The sequence below is a fragment of the Phalangium opilio genome, unplaced genomic scaffold (genome assembly GCF_054372755.1).
Source record: "Phalangium opilio isolate 3A_F unplaced genomic scaffold, DU_Popi_V2 ptg000354l_1, whole genome shotgun sequence".
NCBI classification, from domain to species: Eukaryota; Metazoa; Arthropoda; class Arachnida; order Opiliones; family Phalangiidae; genus Phalangium; species Phalangium opilio.
Window position 1 is genome coordinate 916,078 of NW_028324229.1, and position 24,915 is coordinate 940,992.

Consider the following 24,915-nt stretch of genomic DNA (forward strand, 5'->3'; position numbering starts at 1 on the left):
TTAATCATGCATCATAGATAAGATTTACTGGAAGAAACTGTTTACTAAAAATAGTTATGCCTTTCTTTCCTCTTTATAGTCCTTATGGATAATAACAAATTTCACAGTTGTATCAAGGACAAACCATAATATTTTTTCTTAATAACAATTAGATCCCAAGTCCACCAAGTGACACGTGATTTTTCTTTATAAGTAAGTATTAAATGAATAAATATGGACACATACCTTAGGTGTTGTATATCTATCGAGACATATTCCACACTTGAGGAACTGAGCATTAATCTGCTTGACAACCGGCGAGGCCACTAGTCCGTTGGACAGTTCGTGATTCCCCGCAGCGTCGATAGACGTCGTGCTACCCGACGTAGTTGTCCCTCCTCCTCCTCCTTTTAACAGGACAGGCCCCTTAGTGGCCGAAGGGTTCCCATTGACCAATGACGTCATCTTTTCTCGTTTACCGATGTCACTCTCGGGTTTCGTAGCGCCTGGAAGGCGACTTAGTCCATTAATCTTTTTCCTCGACGATTGGATGGCGGCGGTATTCGACGAAGTGTCGTCGTCCGCTCTTTCTTTCAGGGTTAAGGATTTACTTGGGTCCAAGACAGGAAGAGAAATGGGTGGTAATCCCGATGCGGATGCTTCTTGATCGCTATCGTCCGGGAATTGAAGAGCGAGAACGTCGGGGAACTGAAATATTTAAAATAAAACATGTAATTACTTTTTGAAAATAACTGCATTACATTATTAATTACTAATAATACTAAAAATTAAAAGTACATCCTCTATAATATATGGGAGACTTATCAGAAACACCCTGTTTAATTTAACGTTTCAAACGTCATATCACTTGGAATTCGTTCTATATCCAAGGCACAAGGTTCGCTAACGTTATTTAGGGATACTATGTCTTCCTTGGCTCTACATAATGGGTTTGTGACCTTCATTTTTGATAGTCTTCGCAACTACCGTATACAATGCACCGGTATTAACGTACGTTTTGGCGTAATTAGGGTTACATCTCGAAATTTCTAACTTCTATATTAAAGTGGTTAGCTCCTGGTTTGAACAATAAATATAATCTCTACAGAACAGTTGGTTTTTAATTATATTTCCGCAGTTTTGTTCACCTACGACATTGCGCTTGCAAAACTCTGCAAAAAGAGTTGCGTTTCACAGAGTTATAAAGAGCAGAGAACGAATGAGTAAATATTCTAAGAAAGTCACGAAGGGTTTATTTATCCTCAAAGAAAACGTAAGTTCAATTGGAATTCCGGCCCAAGGAAACGGTTTGCCAACGTTAGTTAGGGTTATAATTAAGGTTTTTATGTCTTATTTGACTCTGGTGCATTTACTCACAAATGCCTGTATTAGAGCACGTTTAGGCGTTTAATTAAGTGTTGTATACATTTACATCTGCTAAACTATAGTCGTTATGTCATAGCAAGAAGTGATATCTAGTTTGTAAGGGAGAAGGTATAAATTCGCCACATTTCCAGCTTTATCTCCAGTCCAAACGTAGGTCCGGAGTTAATCCCCGCTTCTAAATTACAACCAGCAACTCATTGGTTCTTGAAAACTCGCGTCAGCGCGACGCGAATGACGAAAATAACGTATTTTCTGGCTGAGGAGAGGCGAAATAGCCCGCCCTACTTTTACATCCCCCCTTGTACTTTGAAAGGGGACTGGGACTATGGCGCGCGAATACTTAGGCATCTTATACCTTCTCCCTGATAAACTAGATATCACTTCTTGGTCATAGCTTTAATTACAGGAGGAAAAATATGCCTCTGTACTGATGGTGGGTTTTAAAATTTATTTTCTACGACATTACGTTTACAGAAATCTGTTAAAACGAGTAGAATCATTTTAAAGCGTTGCGTTTCAGAGAGTTATAAAGAAAGCAAATTGAATATGGATTCTAAGGATTCCATATTTGTCGAAGAAGCCGCGAAGGTGTTAAATACCACACCCATTTTCAACATCTACAAAACCATTTCCGGGGGAATTACGTCTCACATTCCAAAAAGGAAATCGAAGCCGATATTGGGGATATTTCTAGCTTTTCTAAGCGCAATAATTGGAAGCGTTAAAGGCCTAGTGGTAAGTTAAGTTAAAAAAAACACCTATTTACTCTTTATCCTAATTTTCAAAACACCCTTTGTACGTAATATAAGTTTAATTCGGTCTGTTCGTGCAAACATACGGGGTCGAAAAGTACTTTGGTATTAACAAGTTCAATCGTGCACTTATTTACCACTATTTAAAATCGAAGCGCATCAATGTAAAGCGATTAATACGTCCTTACCAGCTTGTTTCTACAGACCATTATGCTAATTTTCCAAAAAAAAGAGCGCGGATAAAAGAGAGCGTCGCCATCTGCCTTTGAGTAGAGTGATTAATTTAAATATAATACTTATATTTTTTTATTTAATTTTTCCATACATTAATAAAAGTATTAATTAGGGGGGGGACAATAATAACATAGAAAAACGTCACTAAAAATACAATAAAAAAGCACAGATGTCGCTAACTAATTATAACATACATTCCACTATATTTAATTTTACAGGTGAATAAAATTGCGTACATTGGACCCATTGAAATATTCAGCATACGTAGTCTCGGAACTACTTTCGTAGTATTGCCCTTAGTAATATACTCCAGGGAAGCTATTTTCAGAGATTTCAAAACCAATTTATGGTTACTCCTCATGTCAGTAATTGGTAACATCGCCGTGACTGGTTACTACTACGGTTTCGCCTATCTACCAATGGGAATTGCCTCTGTCATTTATTACAGGTAAATACTTGAATACTTCGAAAGTCTCATACACTTCTACCATAAGTTTATGAGATATGTTCCTACCATAAGTATGACACTAACTATACTTTGCAATACTAGAGACTTACTGAGAGCTAGTTTGAGAATAAGGAGCTTTCGGTTGGGGGAGGAGCTAAGATTCGTGAGATAATTTTCACGGCCATACTGACAATCTCTCAGTAACCAGTGACACACTTATGGAACATATAGCTTGTGAACTTATGCTTCTACTAAAATATAAACAATCATCATTTACAGCTGTCCACTGTACACTACAATCATGGGTTTAATATTTCTGAAGGAACCTTGCGGTGTGACTCAATTTCTTTCAATCCCCGTATTGATCTTGGGTTTAGTATTAGTTACTAGTCCTTGGAATTTAGTTACTGGTAACGCCTACTCAATCCCGGGTCTCGTGGGTTCCATAATGGGGGCAATAGCCCAAGCAATCGTTTTCCTAATTTTAAGAAAATTGAAAGATATTCCAGCAGTAATTTCAACAACTTGGTGGTCTGTTATTGGAACGATACTGTCCGTGATAATACTAATTGCCACGAAAGATATTCAAATGGCAAAATGCAATATTGATGGGTACCTTACAGTTATCATATCAATTTTAGGCACTTTAGGTTCCTTAACAATGACCTTTGCCCTCTCTGAATGCGAAGCTGGATTAGTTTCAATAGTTTTAACATCAGAAATAGTATTCTCTTTCTTACTTCAAGTTTATTTCGAGGAAATAAAGTTAGAAATTTTATCCGTCATAGGAGGCGGGTTAATTTTAATCTCGATTATAGGAACATTTGTTGCTAAAAGATATATAAAAGCAAAATAATTTATATTTTTTTCAATAAAATAAAACCTTGAAATATTTGGAGAGTAATTTGGATCTTTTTTCACGCCAATGGTATAAAATTCAAGTGCTAAAAGCTAAAAGAAATAAAATCGTTTCTCGAGGTCTAGTACATATATATAATCAAATTGCTAACGATTATTCGAGCGTGGGCGTAGATAGCTTTTAAGAACCAAGTACGAAGGGTAGGGGTCACTTAGAGATCGTTTTACAATTTATACCACCAAGAAAAACTAGAAAACTACCAAAAAAAAAGTGGCGTGAACTTCCACAGAAGTCCAATGACGAATTCACGATAAATAGAAAAAAAGAGTTAATGTAATATTCGTGACAGGACACTGTAGTCTATTCGCCAAAACAAAAGGTCTTTGAAGTAAGCCGGGATAGCATCCTTAAAGTATAGTTAGATATCCTTGAAAAGGTAATGATTATATAGTTATGATATTTTAATTAGGTTTCGTTTCGTTACTTTTTCATTGCTAAGTCGTAAAAATGATTGTAAGAAATGAATTTCCGTATTCGGTTTCTTTCGTTATTAATTATAGAAATGTTTTACAAACTGTTTTGGGTAATTTTATTACCGAACAATTGTAAATAAGACACTACAAGGTCAAGGTTAATGTCAAAACAACTTCATTTCGACGCAGTTTGATTCTTTACGACTTTACTCAAGATTATGTCAGTATTTAATTAGATAAACTATTATAATTAGGATATATTACCTTTCAAATTATCTCCAAATTCAAGTGGCACACAAAAATGTCAATGCGTAAAAAAACACCACATATATTTTAGTTTAACACATAAATTTGATGTTGACTTTAATTTAACAGAAATACGCGCACTTTATTGGCATTTTGTTTGAAGAACTTTAATTCGAGCTTTGAACTATTTTTAAGTTTTCAACTAAAATATATTTTATAAAACAAGTCACGAAAATAATTTTGTATTAGCTACGTGTGTTTGAGGTGGTGGGGGAACGTCATGTACGAGGGGGGTCAAGGGTTAAGGTATAATTCTAATTTTTAGCTACTACACTACCACAGTTCACATTACAATGATTAACCAAACATTTCCATAGCTTGCTAATTGGTGCATCGAATGTTATAACATCAAAGACCCAAAGTCGTCCACAGTTATATCTCGTGCACCTCCGATTTACTGAAGGTATTTTCATGTTTCCGACCTCCACACACAAACCACAAACAGACACCACACATACATATAGCTACTTGTGATATATTACACCCGTAAATTTATGTGGGTGTTCTTCGAGGATACTAGAAAAAGCAAAGGACGAAAAATGTTTGATAAAAAACTTATCGATCTTTTATTGACAAACAGAGCGGCCTAGATCTTGCTTTCATTTCAAGGTTTAAATGTTTTCACTAAGTACTTGAAATAAAAAGGAAAAAATAAATGGGAAACTTTGGATTCTTTGGCATGGGTCGTAGGAAATGGAATATTTCACTTTGAAGTATTAAAACTCCAGTACTATACACGGAAAGCCTTTGAATATGTGATAGATATACTTCTTACCTATCCAAAAATACCCAGTAATTAGACTTACAGAAATTAGAGCTTAATTAATAACATAAACAATGAAACGTTACACAGTTTTGATCTTCATGTTACATAAGATAATTAGTTAAACAAGTTGGGAAAACCAAAATATTACCTCTCCGTGTCAAGAGGTCTACTACTACAAACGTATTTACCTAGATATGGAATTATTTCACTTTTTTGAAGTAAAAATTTACGAAATATTGAAGCAGTATTCCAAACATAGCGAATGTACAGTAAAGCAGGCGACATTTCACATCCAATAAGGATAAATCTTGGACACATGGAAATCAGTCAATGGGGAAAAGAACAGGAAATGAAGTCTACGCTTCAGCTGTTTACCCTATATTCTGAAAGCTACATTCACAACTGGTTTGCAGTGTAAACACTATCGTCTCGTCTCACCTCAACAATATTCTTAGTTTGCCAACATGAATGTTAACGTTAAATAACACCAAAGCTAAATTGTAGCTAGACGCACTAATAGTCAATGCGCACCATAAAGAGAATAATAAGTCTGTAGATCCTACCCGTTTACCATTAGCCCTTTTACTAATCTTATTATTATTATTTAAGAGTGTATTTAACTTTCGGCTCACTCTGAAACGTTGATGTCTGTTCATTTCAGACACGAAAATCAAAGCCTCAATTATTTACTCTTTGTTTCACTAAGCCAATTGCGGATAGTACTTGTTATACGCGCCGGAGTCTAGGTCTTAGTTTGCTTCATGAAATCACTAAACCAAGGATTATTCTATATACAGATGTAGTATAGCTTAAGCAATATATAAACAGCCATTTCAAATAACAATATTAAAAATACATCTTTGGAATATCAAAATGAAACAGAGCTTTAAAGCTGCAAAAGTACTAAATGCATCATAATTACGAAAAATACTTCCACATATTCACTTTATATTATGGAAAAAGGGAATATTAAGGTTCTGTATGATTTCTTAACACATCAACACAAGGCTAACTGCTAACGCGACGCACTAGTGTAACAATGGACGGACACACACAGACAACAAGAGTAACAAGGAGTATAAACCCATTAGTGGAAGCAGTATTTGTTTTCCGAAACAATCTCGCTTATGTTTATCCTCTCTAGACTTCGCTAAAAACGTATTACTACTACGTAAAATATTAATAGACAGGCAAAGATTGATACCATTAAAGAAGGAGCGCAATATTATCCATATTTTCATTTCATATACAGAGAAAAGAAATTATTATGTTTCTGAGAGGAGCTTCCCATTTTGGTTGTTGTTTTGGAAAATATATCGCAATGCACGGGCCTTGATAGATATAGGAGGCAATGAATGAAATATATCGCATGCACGGGCCTTGGTAGATATAGGAGGCGATGATAATCTCTCTCTTTGCACGAGAGGTTTATCTTTAATATTTAAATAAATATAATTATTTTTAATTATTTTAATCTTCAATAATTAACATTAATAATAGTTAAATCGTTTAAAATAACGTTATACCTAATATCATCTCAAACTTTGCTAATATTGACGTTTAAAGTGAAGGGTACCCCTCTTGCCCACTTTCTTCAAATTTTGGGGTATATATACGATTCGTTTCCATTATAATAGTAAGGAAAAAGCGCAATTGCGAAAACCTTTGGTGGCGATCCCACCTTAGGGAGGCTAGACGTTTCTCGTAACCCTAGCTGATCGCCGCGTATATCCTAAAACCAAACGATGATAATGGAGTAGAAGCCAATGATACAGATTGGTGTCTATGTGGAATAGACGGAAGACCAGTGGATGGTGGTGTTAGAAGCCAATGATACAGATTGGTGTCTATGTGGAATAGACGGAAGACTAGTGGATGGTGGTGTTTAGGAGCCAGTATGTACAGACTGGTGTCCAAGTGGATTGGACAAAGACCAGAAGATGGTGGTGATTAGTAGCCAGTATGTACAGACTGGTGTCCAAGTGGGTTGGACAAAGACCAGAAGATGGTGGTGATTAGTAGCCAGTATGTACAGACTGGTGTCCAAGTGGAATGGACGAGGACCAGAAGATGGTGGTGTGAGAACTCAAGTAGAGGAGCCGTTTCCGTGACTGTGAATGCAGTTCGGAAATGGCGAACACGTTTGCTCCGATTTGGAAACTGCGAACGCGGTCACGTGGGTGTAACAACGGACAGACACACAGACACACAGACACACACACACACAGACACGGCCGTTACAGAACCTCTCCTGGACTACGTCACACGGAGAGGTAAAAACTATTTGACCTATTAATGTTAATCTATCTGATAAGCCTCGTAAAGAATATATGTATTTAGACGATAGGGGGCGTAACCCTCTTGAGAGATACTTTGTTACACGACTAGTCAGTTGCTGCCTGACGCTCAAGGAATAAACTTAATTATTAACAACTAGTTTGTAATTAATAAACTATAACATGGTGATAGAGTTACCCTAGTCCCACGCGCGTCTCCTACGTCGGCTCCCTAGACCTGATTCTACGATGACTTCGTTCAAAGGCCCTGCACCGTTCACCCCTGGCACGGATCCTGCTTCGTCATGGGCGGAATATAAGGAAGCGTTTGAAATTTACGCTGTTGCCGCTAAACTCAACGAGGAAGATATCCCCACACAGCGTGCAACGTTCTTACACATACTTGGCTCAACGGGACGTCGAATCTACAAGACTTTATCCATACCACAAGAAGGTGATGACCGTACACTAGCGGTAATACTCAAAGCTTTTGATACACATTATGCACCACATAAAAATCTCGCGTACCTGCGGTATCAACTATTTAGTACCAAGCAAGCCGCCCACCAATCCTTCGATGATTTTCTCACTGACCTCAAGACTAGGTCACACGATTGTGAATTTCACGCTGTAACGGATTCCATACTGACGACGTTAATTGTTGCGGGCATAAAGAAAGATACCCTACGCAAATCGCTCCTAGCGGAACCCGACTTAGACCTTAAACGAGCTACAAAGATGTGTCAAGCAGACGAGATGTCAACTAACTGCGCACAGGCTATGACAGAAATAAATAAAGCCCATTCTGCGAACGACAGCAACACGGTTGATGCACTACACCAACGTAGCCAGATGACGCAACGCGGACGCTACCATTCGAGATATTCGCAAAACCCAATGAACATGGCACCAAGAAGACAGTTACAGATCCGCCAGGCTGAGCGCCCACGACAACTAGCACAGCCATCATTCCCGTCACACACCCAGGGCAGACCGACCAAGCCACAACGACCGAAGTGCCCGTCATGCGGCCTACAACATCCACCCAACCGGTGTCCCGCGCACAACACGACGTGTTTAAAATGTTTCGCGCCCGGTCATTGGGCTGTTGTATGCAGATCCACGCACGAAGTGCAACAAATCGACACGTCCAACCTATATGAGGACGAACCCTACGAAGAGGATGATGTCAGAAATACATACTTCAGCTACTGTCTTACGTTGAGCTCACAAGCGCTAGACCACATTGAGCTGCATCAAAAATCCGACCTGCACAAGGATGACCTTCTCCAGAGGGAAGACGAAATCTATGACGAATTATATCTATATGATCAACCAACCATTTTTAAACTCGATACGGGTTCCCAAGTTAATATTATCAATTGGAAAATGTATCAAACACTACCAGGAAGTCCAGCTCTCCGTACACCTGAATACACAGTAACAGCCTACTCAGGACACACAGTGCCAATCGCAGGTGTTCTAGATATTCCGTGCACTTCACACACAGCTTCCGCAACGTACCCGTTCTACGTCACCCACGAAGAACGGACTCCAATCCTCGGCGCCGTGGCAGCCATATCGCTTGGACTGATACAGCACCAGCGGCAACCGTTGGGAGACCCACCATCGCACAAAGTCTATACAATCGAGTCAGACGGAGCTTTACGAAATACCACTGAAGGAGACGAAAGACACACTGAGCGTCCTCAGTCAGATACACTCGGATTCTCATTTCAACAGTTGGTACAGCAATACCCCACATCATTCGACGCCATTGGAAAACTACCCGGGAACTATGACATCAAGCTGCGCCCGAACGTCAGTCCATCTATCGCGGCAGCACGCCAGATCCCGCATGCCTACCGCGAGGCAGTAAGGAAAGAACTAGACAAGATGTTACAATATGGTATCATAATACCTGTATTCGAACCAACCGAGTGGATACACCCTATGGTCGTGGTGCCAAAGGCGGAACGAGAAACGGAAGGACAACAACAACAGCCAAAAGATAATATCGAAGTAAGAATATGCTTAGACCCAAGGAAGTTAAACGTGGCCATCAAACGTCAACCTTACCCGCTACCAACGACACAAGAAATATTCTCTGACCTTAGCGGCTCAAGAATCTTTACGGTCCTGGATGTTAAAAGCGCATTCTGGCAAATACCACTTACTGAAGAAAGTTCTAAATTATGTACATTTGCCACACCATATGGACGTTACCGATTCACACGACTGCCTTACGGCGTTGTCACGGGCACAGAAATTTGTCAGCGTACGATGAGATCTATATATCCAATAAATGAATTCCCAGAAGTACACATATCTACAGACGATTTTCTAATTGACACACCGGACGTGGAAACGCACAAGAGAGCGATTTTCAAAGTCTTGGACAAAGCCCGGGAAGTTGGTCTATGTTTCGGCTCCAAAAAAGCACAATTTGCACAACACAAAGTTAAAGGGATAGAATCAAGGATTTCCGACTAGTACAAGATGAGGGCAGTTTTAGGTAAAAAAATGTGCCTAAAATTATGTGTGCCAAAAAAAAATCGAATTAAAACGTTTAAAATTAAGAAAAGTACGTTAGATATTTTGAAATTCAAACTAGCCGCGAATACCGACCAACTTGTTTTGTTACCCTAGTGACGTTGCTAACGTCCACTGATTCATTGGTTGTTTGGAAATAGGAGTATATAGGTAGCTCTAGACCACTGTATAGTAGCTTTTCTCCTTCACTGGGGAATCGGCGCATATTCGAGAAGACATTTGTAAACATAATTCTGATTTATCATGTTTATTATCCTTTGTTTCCTTAACTCTTGGTTACGTTGTAGAGTTGGGATGATAGAGATTTGTCAAAATAGTTACGGGTAATGGCCAAAACACCTCATTTTTACGCTATTTTGGCAAAGGCTTAGCTTCCATGAAAAATACTAATTTGGCGAAAATGCAAAATGCAAAATAGTATGAAAACTACTTTTAGGTGTAAATCTACTATATTTCCGTGTGAGAGGAGGCCAGCGGGGTAATGTAGGTGGTTCGCTCGTGTTTTTGCCGAACGACTGTAGAGGGAGCAGTGATGGGAGCGGCGCCGAAAACCAATACTTTTAAAAACTAATTAAATATAGTTAAGTTATTAAAACTATCAATATATATATATTTTTGAAAACGTAATTTTAGGTTCTATCTGATTTAAAAAAATGAAAGCTTTTCGTTAGTAGTCAAAAGATCGATTCTATCCCTTTAAATTCTTGGGCAACATTTTGACAACCAGAGGCGTTCAAATGGACCCTAGTAAAGTGCAAGCCATTTGCTCAATGCCATCACCAACTAATAAAGTAGCGTTACAAAGCTTCCTCGGGATGATTAATTACGTAATCCGTTTCCTACCTGATGCAAATGCTGACACAGCTCCACTACGTAATCTACTCAAGAAAGATATCATATATAAATGGGAACCTGAACATCAAATACACTACGACAATCTGAAGAAGTTAGCCACAACGGCACCAGTATTGGCCTTCTACGATCCAAAGATACCCATCATATTGTCGGTGGATGCAAGCCAAACAGGAATAGGAGCTGTCATGCTGCAAAATCATCATCCTGTGGAATATGCCTCGACATCACTTACACTTACACAGCAAAGATATGCTCAAATAGAGAAAGAAATGTTGGCTATAGTATTCGCCTGCGAACATTTCCACTATTACGTAGCCGGTACAAAAATCAAGATTCAAACAGACCACAAACCACTACTTGGGATTATAAAGAAACCTCTCCACATGATATCGCCAAGATTACAGAGACTGGTGATGAGATTATTTCGATACCAATTTGAATTGATCTATGTCCCGGGTACTCAACTATACATTGCCGACATGTTATCGAGAACACCGCAACAAGAAACGGCAATCAACACCGACAGTTTAGAAGGCACGACAACGGCTCTTTTTGCACTGACCACATTGCCAGCCACAGTCCAAGAACGTTACAAACAGGCAACCGCCGAAGACTCAGTTATGCAAGCACTTATGCAGTTAACTAATCAAGGATGGCCGAGCTCACATAAGCAGATCACAGAAGAAATAAAACCATACTGGCAATACCAAAGTGAAATCCACACAGAAGACGGTCTCCTATACAGAGGGCATTGCCTAGTAATACCAACCGGTATGAGGAAATACGCTATGGTACAAATACATTCCACACATCAAGGAATAAACTCCTGCATAGCCAAAGCCAAACTGAACGTTTTCTGGCCAAGAATGCAAGAGGACATCACAACATACATTCAGCAATGTGCAATCTGCAATAACAGACAGCGAGCAAACACAGCACTGCCTATGAGACCGCATCAAATACCGACTCTTCCTTTCGAAACAGTGGGCACGGATTTGTTTAAAGTAAACTCGCACAACCTAATACTCCTAGTGGACTATTTCTCAAAATACGTAGAGGCCAAAGAACTAACAACAACTAATGCTCAAGCGATAATCAAGTTCTTAAACCCCCATTTTGCCAGACATGGAGCGCCTAGACGACTCATATCGGATAATGGTCCACCTTTTAACTCGTCGGCATTTAAAGATTTCTTAGATCAATGGGGAGTTCAACATGTTACATCATCACCGCATTATCCACAATCAAATGGAATGACGGAACGAACTATCCAGACCATTAAAAATTCGTACATTAAAGCCCAACAAGAAGGAAAAGACTTGCAATATGTACTGATGGAGTACAGAACAACACCAAAGAACGACTTACCATCACCAACAGAGATGTGTATGGGGCGACAGATAAGGACACCGACCACAACAAATACGAAGATTTTACAACCACACTACCCGACCAGAACGATACATAAAACACTACTCAACCGTCAACAAAAAATGGCTGAAAATCAAAAAACTAAAGCTACGCTACCAAAACTCAGAATTGGTCAAGAAGTACGATACATGGCAGGACATCGGAATTGGTTACCGGCGAAAATCACCGCTATTGGACCTGAGCCCCGTTCGTATCAAATTCTAACAGACGACAACAAAGTATTTCGCAGAACACGAACGCACTTACGAGAAACAAAAACTACCAATCGCCGCAAGGAAAAGAAAATAAATCCAACCATCCAACAACTTTGCAACACGTAATACCAAGTGCACGAGAATGGGTAAAAACGAAGATAGGACAAACAAGAAAAGGACACGATAAAGAAAAGACAATAAGAAGCACGACGAGGAAAACAGTGCCCCAGCCATGCAACAGTCAGCAAGCAGTTCAATCACATGACACCCAACAAGATGACTACCGGCAAACAGTCCAACCACACACCACCCAACAAGAGGACCACCAGAACGAACAGGAAAACCACGGAAGACGGACATCACCAAGAATAGGACCACCTCAACACGTATCAGCATTCACACAGCAACGACAGGAGATAGGACCGAGAACCAAATATGGTCGTCTGAGCGTACCCCCAACAAGATATGGACAAGAATATATATATTAGATTTTAAGGAAAAGTGGAAAGTTAATTTAATAAATTGTAAATAGTATAAAAGGAAAGATGTTACATAAGATAATTAGTTAAAAAACTATTTGACCTATTAATGTTAATCTATCTGATAAGCCTCGTAAAGAATATATGTATTTAGACGATAGGGGGCGTAACCCTCTTGAGAGATACTTTGTTACACGACTAGTCAGTTGCTGCCTGACGCTCAAGGAATAAACTTAATTATTAACAACTAGTTTGTAATTAATAAACTATAACACTTCAGTTCGCTAAGCACGGTTTTCAATTACCATAAAACAGTTTTAGTTGAATATTGGCCTTTTAGTTTTCATGAAGCTAAACACACATTCAAAATGCCAGCACCGTCTATTTCAAATAACCTACTTCTAGTGTAAAATCCAAAATTTCATTTTCTAAATTTAACACTTGAGTGCAGTATTTCACAAGAAAGTGTGCTTTAAATGAATTATCCTTAGTTGCAGACTTAAAACCATGTTAAATTTAACGTCTTCTGGGTTCAATTTAGATCTCTTCTCGGGTTGCGAACTTGTTAAAGAGAGAACCAAAATAACGATCATCGCGTCACGAAAATATGTTTCACGATATTTCGTGCAAACTATTAAATTAAAATGTTTTCCATGTTTTTTATGGTGTCGAGACATTAGAGTGCCAGTAAAGCGCTCAACTCTGCCAACCTTGTAAGTAAGTAAAGTCCTACAAAAGCGCAGCGGGTACTTGCAAAACCTAAAATCCGCTCAACACACGAAAATCACGATTTATTAACGAAACCTCAATTAATCAAAAGGTTTTTTTTAAAAAAAACTACTTTATACAGGGTGTTTGTGAAAAGTCCATCAATAATGAAAAAACGTATTTATTGGGCCATTGTGAGTCGAAAATGTTCTATGACATTTTGCCGTCCGAGCCACGGTTTTCGAGTTATGATTAGAATATTTTAGGGATGACCCCTTAATTAAATTAACGCTGTCTTTCAATTTCTTAATTAAATTCAAGGGGGTCATCCGTAAATTACTCCAATCATAACTTGAAAACAGTGGCCCGGACGGAAAAATGTCATAGAACATTTTCGACTCAAAATGGCCCAATAAATACGCCCTTTCATTATTGATGGACCTTTCACAAACACCCTGTATAAGGCTGAGAAATAATAAAAGAAATTAAATTTGGTGCATATTAATTAACCGTGAAATTAAAAATTTGGCTACCAATAATAAGAAACCAATCAAATTAAGCTCGCTCGTACAATAAAACCCGACCCTGAATTTCGGATTTTGGAATCTCAGCTAATTATCTTCGTTTTTATATACGTGGTAGTTATGTAAGTACATTATAGAAATGGAGTGTGTGGTTGTTAGTTTGTTAGTGGCGTGTTTGATCTCATAGGATATACGATAAACAATAAACAATAAGATTCCCGTTTCAAACTCGTTAAGGCTCGAGTTCCAGCGAAAAGGGTTCTAGGGAACCAGGGATAGATTTAATTTTAGAAGTAGGAATGGAGAACAGAGTAATATCTGGGCGCGCGTCAAAGTCCCGGACCCCCTTCCACGGGACGGAGGGGTATGAAAGAAGAGGCGGGTCATAGCGACAGAGGTAAAAAATTAATTACGTTTTTTCGCCGTCCTCGTCAGCAACGTCATCAAAACGTTGTTTAAGTGAGACAATAAGATAATTTAAACTTTACGTTACGTGTTGAAGGGAAGGGCTCTATACTGGGTGGTCTATGAGTTGGACTGAAGTAAATACTAACCGTTCTCCATTCCTACTTCTAAAATTAAATCGATCCCCGAGGGAACTAAAAACCGAACATCGTGATAACACTTTTCAAGAGTTGGGGGTAAAACAGATTCTGGTGTTGCATCATCGTATTTTCTTAAGACAGAACTTCGCGGACTTGACTCTACCACACGTAGATATTAATATAGCGTCAGAGTAATTGTTTTGCTTGTTTTCTTTATTTTTGGTGTATAAAAGCATTTAGCCCATTAATTTAAAAGAGTGGAAAAATATTTAACTTGAACTAAAGCGGGTGTTAGCGTGAAGAAATTAAAATCCTTATTTCCCTCATTCCATACATACATACATACATACATACATAATAAGAGGTCTTTTTCACGGTATTTCGCCCTTAGAGGTCAATTCTTAACTGCATCATGGATGAGCCAAGAAAACTGTCACGCGATATTTAACTTTCAAGTATTTTGTTATCTTCCTAAGCCTAGATGAAGTTTTCTTTTTGGGAAAAAATTTAACCTTCTACAAAGCAAGAAGTGATATCTAGTTTATAAGGGAGAAGGTATAAGTTGCCTAAGTATTCGCGCGCCATAGTCCCAGTCCCCCTTTCAAAGTACAAGGGGGGACGTAAAAGGAGGCCGGGCTATTTCGCCTCTCCTCAGTTGGGAAATACGTAATTTTCGTCATTCGCGTCGCGCTGACGTGAGTTTTCAAGAACCAATGAGATGCCGGTTGTAATTTAGAGGCGGGGATTAACTCCGGACCTACTTTTGGACTGGAGATAAAGCTGGATATGTGGCGAATTTATACCTTCTCCCTAATAAACTAGATATCACTTCTTGTACAAAGTTTAGAATTGCTAGAACAACGGTAGGGCCAATAATACAAAAACTATCAAGCTACTCGTTTCAAATGGGAAGTAAAGGCAACGACACGTTTGGGAAACCATTTTTTAATTAATTCCTTCGCTTGCTTCTCTTTATTGCAAATATTTAATCTCGTCAAGTGTAACGAGTTCAATCCGAGGGATTAATCACTCCGAAATTATTGAAAGTAATCCTAGTCAGCGTTATCTTGATTACTCGGAGTGACTAACCCCTCGGTTTATCTAAAGCTAAATAGACTTAACTTACGCATGACTGCAGTCAACTTTAGGCCTAACACACTTCATCTTCTGTATAAATAGTTTCGGAATTAAGGGCGCGAGGGAGTGTTTGACAAAGAGCGCGATGCAGTTAAGCTAATCTAGTTGAAGAAATTGGCTTCTCTACATTGCATACAGGAAGCATTCGGTTAGGGGACAAGTGGCGCCTCAGGGTGACAAAGGGATCAACTTCGTCTAGATATGATATTACCAGTCTGGTGGAAGTCTACCCCTAAAGGCTCGCTTCGTATGGCTTCCTTTAATATTGATTTTCCAATACACTGAAAGTGAGATAAGCGAGAAAAAGGGATATATTTCTTTGGCATGCAATCGGAATTAGGAAGGCTTAAAATGAAGCCTTTTTTGCAGTCCTTGCTATTCTTAAGAAGCCTGAATAGCAATTTCGACCATATATTTCTAAAACGTGACGTAATTTTGTTTGTGCTAATTTGTATGATATAACGCTACATATTAATCACAATGTACTTGCTATGATATTTAATCATACGTTTATAAGATATGCTGCATAAGTATGACGACACTATTGCTAGAGACTTACAACTGGAGCTAGTTCGAGAACGACAAGCGAGAATTGACGACACTCGGTTAATTTTGCAGTCTATCTTCCTATTTAGTCTGCACTAAGCCTTGACCAACGCCACTTTATGAAAACCTCCAGTTTGAAGTGACAAACTTATGCAACATATCTTATGAACTTATGATTTTGTTAAAACTACTTTCTCGTGAATTATAACCGTCCTCCAAAAATGGAAGAAAAAATAACCCTTTTCTTGAGCGTGGATTATTTTTTTCAGCGAGGCTTAACGTCGCGTTTTAATACATTACAAACTAATTTTGATCAAGAACCATAATAGAAAACCCGTCCCTCGAATTAATCATGATTAAAATATAAAAAGTTAATTTTTCATAAAGGGAAATAAATTGCGAATAATTTATTACTTAATGAACCGTAATAGAAATTGCCTTCAAGCCATAACAACTTAACTTGACAATGAAACAAAGGATTTGTACGTAAATTAACGCTACTCTTACATCGTTCTTACTACGAAGATAACTTGTCCCAAACTAAAATCGTGACTTGGCGTCACGAATGGCATCTATAGCCTTTAGTGGGTGCCATAAAAAAGCACTTAAGGGTGTATAATGATAACTTATCAACCTTTTTATTTTCTTTTATAAGAAAAAGAAAAGTATTTTTAAACAAAAGACGAAACAGAACAGGGCCGCCAAACTCTTTCGTAAAATTTAAAATCCTCAACTTTTTCTGGTTCGCCTAACAAAAGAGATCTTACACAAACAAGTTTCTACTCTTTTTTTTTTCATTTTGAAAATTATGTTTTTTAAGGGTTTGATTTGTCTCTCCCGAGATAAAAAAGAAGTTCATAATTTCAACTTTATCTCCTTATAATCCAAAATAACTGACGAAAAGGACAGACTGAGACAAAGTACAGTCCATACCATAAGCCTTTCTAGTCGGAGGCGAGGGGGAAGACACTTGAGAACTCAGGTGTACAATATGACTTGAACTCAATGCACTGTCAAAGCTGAACTCATTTGAACTCAGGTGTACACAGAGATCCAAAGCGTCTACCCCCTCGGTCGGAGGTTACAGACAGGTCAGTGCAGTCACACTTAACCCCTTCTTTTTCGCCATATAGGCCTATATAGAATGCTTTACGTGGGGTCACTGGGGTCATTCCATCTGGGTACGTATTCTCCACACGTAAGGGAACGCGCAAAAATACCATAGATACAAATACACCATTAGAGATACATTAAGAAGAGACGTGACTTTTACACCCTGCAACACTTAGCCGTAACGTTAATTAAGGCTAAAAAGCTTATTTGTAAAGGGTCAGCTATAAGCAATACCCCCTTCTAACTTTGCACTGGAGGCAATTATACTCTTCCACCATATTGGCTTAACCATAAGTTCATATGATACGTTCCATAAGTTTGTCAGTGGTTACTTAGAGCTTGTCATAAAGTGACGTAGGTCATAGATTGGAGGTAAAGCGACGCCTGGTGACTGGGCGCTGTCAAAGGCTTAGTAATGCAGACTAAATAGGAAGATGGAAGTCCTGCAAATTTAACCACCGAGTGTAGTACTTCAATTCTCGCTTGTCGTTCTCGAACTTGCTCGAGCTGTAAGTCTCTTGCATTACGAAGTACAGGTAGTGTCTTCATACTTATGGAACATACCTTATAAACTTATGCTTAACCCAAAACATGCAGTGCATCGAATAGAAAATGATATTTTTTCAGGTAGTGATGATTATTGAATAGTCAAACCTGGGTAATCGTACGTGAGTCTAAAAGGAATAGGGCATCGGTTTCGAACACATTACCTAGAAAAACTCTGAATAAATTCAATACGTGAAAGGTCTACAACCTTAATATTACGTCTAGCAGTCTGTATAGAAAAGCAAAGGGCTTTGGCCAAGCTTGCCATTATTTCTAGAGCAAAAATAAAAAATTGGATAAAACATGATCGAGAAAGAAAAACACTTTTTGAGGCGTCAATCATTTTTAAAGTCCATTTCAGAGTTAGTGTTCTTCACTACTTGCAAGTAATAAACGACGATTGTAGTATATTAGGCATTGCATACGGGTTTGAAATGATCTAGAGTTCATAATAGGGCTTTTTTTGCTCAATGATCAGAGTTACATTGGCGTGGCTCACGGCCGACAGAGCGCAAAACCCGGGCAATTTCCAGTTCGAGGTTTACAATAATATACTTACATAACGAGAAATGTATACAGGGTGTTTCTGAAAAGTCCATCACAAATTAAGGGGCGTGTTTATGGGACCAAACTGAGCGGAAAGTACCAAAGAACATGGGGTGTACAACATTTTGTTACGGAGATATGGCCTTCCAAACATTCGCCCCTAAAACAAGGAAATATCCAAAAATGAGGAGTAACACTTAAGACCGACTAACCAGCTTGTTTAAAATTACTAGACAATTTCAATAGCCTTTAATCGAACAATTGATTTCTACCTTTACTAATCAGAAGCGTATAAATGAGTAGAAGTATGCCTACGGTGGTAATGTAAAATTAATCCCAAGTGACATGATGTTTCAAGATCTTCCCAGCACCAAGTAAAATGGTTCTGATTGAAGGGACTTTTATTAGCACAGCGTAAACAATGTTATTTTCAGGAATTAGTCCAAATGTCCACGGGCGGCATTACAAAAACGAGGCAGTCTTTCGAATGATACTTGGACATGTTGGAAGATCCCTGGCTTGTTCCTGTTATCTCAAACCGTAAAAAGCTACGCAAATCTTCATCATCACGGACAACACTCTTGTACGTTAGGTATGACCTTGAGAAAACCTAAAAGGACATCTCGAATGTATTTGAAAAACCCATCTCCAATTAAGGGGCGTGTTGTTTGTTTCCAACAGAGTAAACTCGCCCAGAGAACAATTACAATGCAGAGCCACGTTTCGGCGTTAATGGCCCATAAAGGTGGTCCCAAACAAAAGAACAAACTTTAATTTGTTTCGTTCAGTAAGTATTTCATGTGTCATAGATAAAACGCCATTTCCTAGAGCCCAGGTTAAACGGTGTGGCTTACTTGTAGTTCTTACGGGACGATTTACCAGAACTACTCGAAGACGTACCCTTAGGTTTAATAAACAGAATGTGGTTCATGCACGATGGTGCACCACCACATTTCAGCATCGCGGTCCGAAAACTTGTCAATAACATTTTCTTTGTGCATTAATCATGGCGTTTTATCTATGACACATGAAATACTTACTGAACGAAACAAATTAAAGTTTGTTCTTTTGTTTGGGACCACCTTTGTGGGCCATTAACGCCGAAACGTGGCTCTGCATTGTAATTGTTCTCTGGGCGAGTTTACTCTGTTGGAAACAAACAACACGCCCCTTAATTGGAGATGGGTTTTTCAAATACATTCGAGATGTCCTTTTAGGTTTTCTCAAGGTCATACCTAACGTACAAGAGTGTTGTCCGTGATGATGAAGATTTGCGTAGCTTTTTACGGTTTGAGATAACAGGAACAAGCCAGGGATCTTCCAACATGTCCAAGTATCATTCGAAAGACTGCCTCGTTTTTGTAATGCCGCCCGTGGACATTTGGACTAATTCCTGAAAATAACATTGTTTACGCTGTGCTAATAAAAGTCCCTTCAATCAGAACCATTTTACTTGGTGCTGGGAAGATCTTGAAACATCATGTCACTTGGGATTAATTTTACATTACCACCGTAGGCATACTTCTACTCATTTATACGCTTCTGATTAGTAAAGGTAGAAATCAATTGTTCGATTAAAGGCTATTGAAATTGTCTAGTAATTTTAAACAAGCTGGTTAGTCGGTCTTAAGTGTTACTCCTCATTTTTGGATATTTCCTTGTTTTAGGGGCGAATGTTTGGAAGGCCATATCTCCGTAACAAAATGTTGTACACCCCATGTTCTTTGGTACTTTCCGCTCAGTTTGGTCCCATAAACACGCCCCTTAATTTGTGATGGACTTTTCAGAAACACCCTGTATAGAAAGAATACAAAACTACACCTGATCTGTTGTCCTAAGCCTTGCCAATGATAAAGATACGCTTGAATGATACGTATAAAACTTCAACTGGATTCGCGAGTTCGGGGTAAAATGATCAATGCGTTGGAAGCCTAACAGCGGCAAAAACATAGATAATCCAGCTTAGTATCCCAGCATCCCAGGTATTAAGTCGATAATCACGAATACCGAATACTTTTTTTATTTCTACGGATATTTCATTTGAAATGACCGGAAAAACTAGGCGGTATATAACTCGAATCTGGTTTATACGAGCGAAAACTTGAAAATTTTGACGTTTTTGACATACGCGAAAACACGCGAAGTTTCAATAGATGTGTTAATTAGCGATTAGATCGAGGTTTTAAATGATACGGTTGTTAAAAGCTATCAATAACCTGATTTCATAAGTATCACAATAAGAATAAGTATGATAAAATTTTGCTTTAATGCTAAACTTCGTAATGAAATATAGAAGGCTTTGACAAACGACAAATTGGTTAAACGAAATGAGAACACACCTTCCTAGGATGGTGTTGTTATATCACGTAAACCTTCAACCAAACATAACCCGAATCGTGCGACTAAAGTTGAAAACTAAAGCCCAAATGCAATTTGTTGTACTTCATCATAGGGGTATAGAAGGTTACATTATTTAAGCCGTAGGGGCTTTGCATTATAATAATGTTGGATATAGCCACAGGCAACAATGTAAGCCGTGATAAACGAGCCCAAAATTGGTCCTATTTTTAATATTTAATATATATTGAAGGCTCAAGATATAAAATTTCTTCTGGCGAGGACAATGTCCTTTAAGGTCATATGATTTTTTTTAACATTATCAATGTCGTAGGATCTCGCAATGAGTTTTTCGGGTCGTAGACTTAATTTTTCTTCAGTTTTTACTTCGTCCCACGCAAAATTAAACCTAACAAAAGTATGTACATTTATGCAAATTAATACAGTACAAATAATACCCTATAGCTAAGCAGGTAATAACGTCTAACCCATCCTCTAAGGGTTTTCCTTTAGCATTTACTTTAAATCAAGACTCTAGGGTTCTAACAAGAAGTAATATCTAGTTTATTAGGGAGAAGGTATAAGTTGCCTAAGTATTCGCGCACCATTGTCCCAGTCCCCCGTTTCAAAATACAAGGGGGGACCTAAAAGGAGGCCGCGCTATTTCGCCTCTCCTCAGTCGGAAAATACCAAATTTTCGTCATTCGCGTCACGCTGACGTGAGTTTTCAAGAACCAATGCGATGCTGGTTATAATTTAGAGGCGGGGATTAACTCAGGACCTACGTTTGGACTGGAGATAAAGCTGGAGATGTGGCGAATTTATACCTTCTCCCTAATAAACTAGATATCACTTCTTGGTTCTAAGTTACATCCCAAAAGTTCGTCAATCTATTCTGTCCGTTTGTACCATAGTTCTTGAATTTTTAGATGCCAATTAAGTACGATTTATAAGTTCATAAAATCTGAAAGTCAATTCTAATCCTTCCTGACACGATAAGTCGACAAAAAATACCCTCGTTCGTTTTCTCACGTCAAAAAAATACCCATAAAACATGACTCCCTAAATCCTAACGTTAAAAACGAGCAAAGAACATTGCTGTGATGGGGATTTCTGTGTAATTCCGGGCCTAGATCCAAACTCGACAATAAAATAGATCTTTTTTTTTTTTTTTTGCTTTTTTCGTTCACCGTCCGTTATATACTTCTGTCTTGTTTCCTATTGAATAATGCAATAGGGAAAATTAGAAATGATGGAAAAAACTTCCTGGTCGAAGTTTCCTAAACTCAGTTTTGATCGTCTAGCTCGGTATAAATTTACATATTCCGATCTAGGTCTACAGAGAAACTAGAAAAGAAGAAAATGAGAATAAATTGAAATAGCCCCGTCAGATGACGAGCTAAAATAACTTCTATCGCTTTCTATTAGTAACCTTCAAACTAATTTGATTTATACGACCGAATTGACATTCGTTTAAATAAAAAATAAAAAATAAAGTCAAAACTGTCAAAGTGTACTTAATAAATTGTTTAGTAACTCCAAGGTGGGTAGAGGAATGTGTTCTTGCCAAATATTGACTAATTAGATTCTTTTATTTAAATAAATGTCGTATCTCGTCTCCCGCTGAGAATGTTGACTCTATAAACTACGAAACAGTTGTGGGTGGTTCCTGATAAGTCTGCCATAGATTAAGGGGGATGTTCTTTGAGTCGAAAATGTAACTTCTTTCTATCTCCATTTTGCCGTCCGGGCCATTGTTTTAGAGTTATGATTTGAATATTTTAGGGATAACCCCTTAATTAAAATCGAAATCATTGTCTAAATCAGTTTCTAAATTAAATGTAATGGGTCATCCGTAAAATACTATTGACAATCTTAGCTTGAAAACAGTAGTCCGAAGTTACATTTTCAACTCAAATTCGCTTAAAGAACATGCATCCCCCTTAATTTATGGCTGACTTATCAGAAAAACAATGTATATAAATATTATGCTTAATACCTCTCGGGACTTTGTTCCAAAGGCTTAAACAAAACAAAAACGTTACTATGGTAACGATATTGAGTACCAAGGTTATTTTTAATAAGTCAAAGGCTCCATTCGCACTTTTGGTCTCTGGTAAACACATAAAAACAGAACCATTTTATAGCACCTTGGAAAAGTTGTGAAGCGTATTTTCCAAAAAAATGTATCCATATATTACGGGGATGTGGTTTACTAAATTGTTTTCCCGACAACATGACAAGGGTCTAGGATGCTAGACAAATTATTTTGTCGTTAAGGCGCGGCCAGACGGCAATTCGGGGTAGGAGGAAAAAACCTCTTAACTTGGAGTAGAAGCTGAGGTTGAGAGGAGTTTGGAGATGTTGAAAGATCATTTGGACTCTTGGAGGATGAAAAGGATGAGGAAGATGCTGTAAGGAATGAAGGAGGGTATACCCTCAAAAGGAAAAACACAGAGAGTTAAAGAGAACTAGAAGGGAATGCGCAGTGGAAAGAAGCATCGATCTGGAAAATGTTTCCGATTCGCATTAAGGCGAAAGACGGACCAGAAGAGATGAACATCTATTGGTTGGCTTTGAACGGCTTTAAGACTCGTTGGCAACAGTGTTCTATGGGGTGTAAGATATGTCTCTGTGGTTCAAGGGTGAAATGTTAATTCGGGAAAATAAACGGCGTAGTAGTAACACGTTAGGTAAACTCCCATGGAGATAAAAGGTTCTAGCACATACTCAAAGACGGAATGCATGCACTGTTATAATATTTGTTTTAGGCTAAAGATGGGTGGAGCATTCTTCATTATAATGGGATTTCGGTAGAACTCGTTTGAGTTACTAAAAATATGTGTATAAGAAGAATGACTTATATATATTGTCTTATAATTACAATATATCATCAAAAACTAGCAGCTTGAGCCTTTAAGGATATATTGGAAAAGAACGGATTTAGAATCTTAGTCTGTCTGAGGAAAGTGAATGAATTATTTTTAATAAAAACTATTACACTGTATCACATTTACGGTTTTCTTGTCTGTGTAGGGTCTGAGCTGGCGGTTTAAAAAAGTGTAAATTATCTTCCCTAAAGTGAATGTATCTTTCTAAAACGAGCATTATTCAAATTGTTCGCGCGTGCAGTTAGCATATACGCATCTGGGCCAGGTGTTCTTTATATTCCAACTATGCTACTTTGAAATAGCGTATTTTTTGCAGAAATATATTACCTTGAAGTAACGCACAAAAGAATCACAGTTAATTTCATACTTTGTAAAAAAAGGGATCCCTAGTTTACAGACTAGGAGGATTCATACCATATACACAAGGAGGCCTGGATAGACTCAACAAGAAGTGATATCTAGTTTATTAGGGAGAAGGTATAAATTCGCCACATTTCCAGCCTTATCTCCAGTTCAAACGTAGGTCCGGAGTTAAACCCCGCCTCTAAATTACAACCAGCATCTCATTGGTTCTTGAAAACTCACGTCAGCGCGACGCGAATGACGAAAATAACGTATTTTCCGACTGAGGAGAGGCGAAATAGCCCGGCCTCCTTTTACGTCCCCCCCCCCTGTATTTTGAAAGGGGGACTGGGACTATGGCGCGCGAATACTTAGGCAACTTATACCTTCTCCCTAATAAACTAGATATGACTTCTCGGACTCACCCAGTGTAACACCTGAAGCCTGGCCTCCCTGTGTAAATGGTATGAATGCTCCTAATCTGTAAACTATGTATAACTAGGCCTAAATGGTTTCGTGCCATGCGTTGATAAGTACGTATGTATCAAGTTTTGGCAGTCAAACCTTTTTTTGGGGGGAAATTCAAGAGAGGTTCCGAGTCTGGTATGAAATCGAGAAGAAACAAGAGCCAAATTTTTTTTTTTTTTATTATGGAGTGGAAGTAGAAATAAAAGATATGGAGGATATCA

At 38.3% G+C, this 24,915-nt stretch overlaps 2 protein-coding genes and 1 long non-coding RNA gene across 5 annotated transcripts in view; 1 reads left to right on the top strand and 2 right to left on the bottom strand.

Moving 5' to 3' along the window:
• LOC149602658 (tripartite motif-containing protein 2-like) overlaps positions 1–24,915 on the bottom strand; it is a 46,345-nt gene that overhangs the window by 14,578 nt on the left and 6,852 nt on the right. The window contains exons 1-2 of one of the 2 annotated variants that reach the window (XM_089860842.1): positions 4,396–4,825; positions 226–687 (exon numbers count right to left, since the gene is read on the bottom strand). In XM_089860842.1, the coding sequence (XP_089716968.1) occupies positions 226–444 (219 nt within the window). In that variant the 5' untranslated portion in view covers positions 445–687; positions 4,396–4,825. Of the gene's footprint in view, positions 1–225; positions 688–4,395; positions 4,826–24,915 lie in introns of those variants that run through there. The other variant, XM_089860841.1, reaches the window with a different exon arrangement.
• Positions 585–3,906, top strand: LOC149602659 (solute carrier family 35 member G1-like). Of its 2 annotated transcripts, none has more exons than XM_089860848.1 (4): positions 585–710; positions 775–2,100; positions 2,570–2,799; positions 3,079–3,906. In XM_089860848.1, the coding sequence occupies exons 2-4, from the start codon at positions 1,912–1,914 to the stop codon at positions 3,653–3,655; spliced, it is 996 nt and encodes a 331-aa protein (XP_089716974.1). In that variant the 5' UTR covers positions 585–710; positions 775–1,911; the 3' UTR covers positions 3,656–3,906. The 2 variants fall into 2 exon arrangements, with proteins under 2 accessions (XP_089716974.1, XP_089716973.1); XM_089860847.1 differs by having other exon boundaries at positions 686–1,798; positions 1,886–2,100.
• On the bottom strand, positions 19,463–20,445 carry LOC149602660 (uncharacterized). Its single transcript, XR_016377850.1, has 3 exons — positions 20,110–20,445; positions 19,892–20,049; positions 19,463–19,802 (listed from the first exon to the last, which is right to left on the bottom strand). It is a non-coding gene; the product is annotated as an uncharacterized LOC149602660 (long non-coding RNA).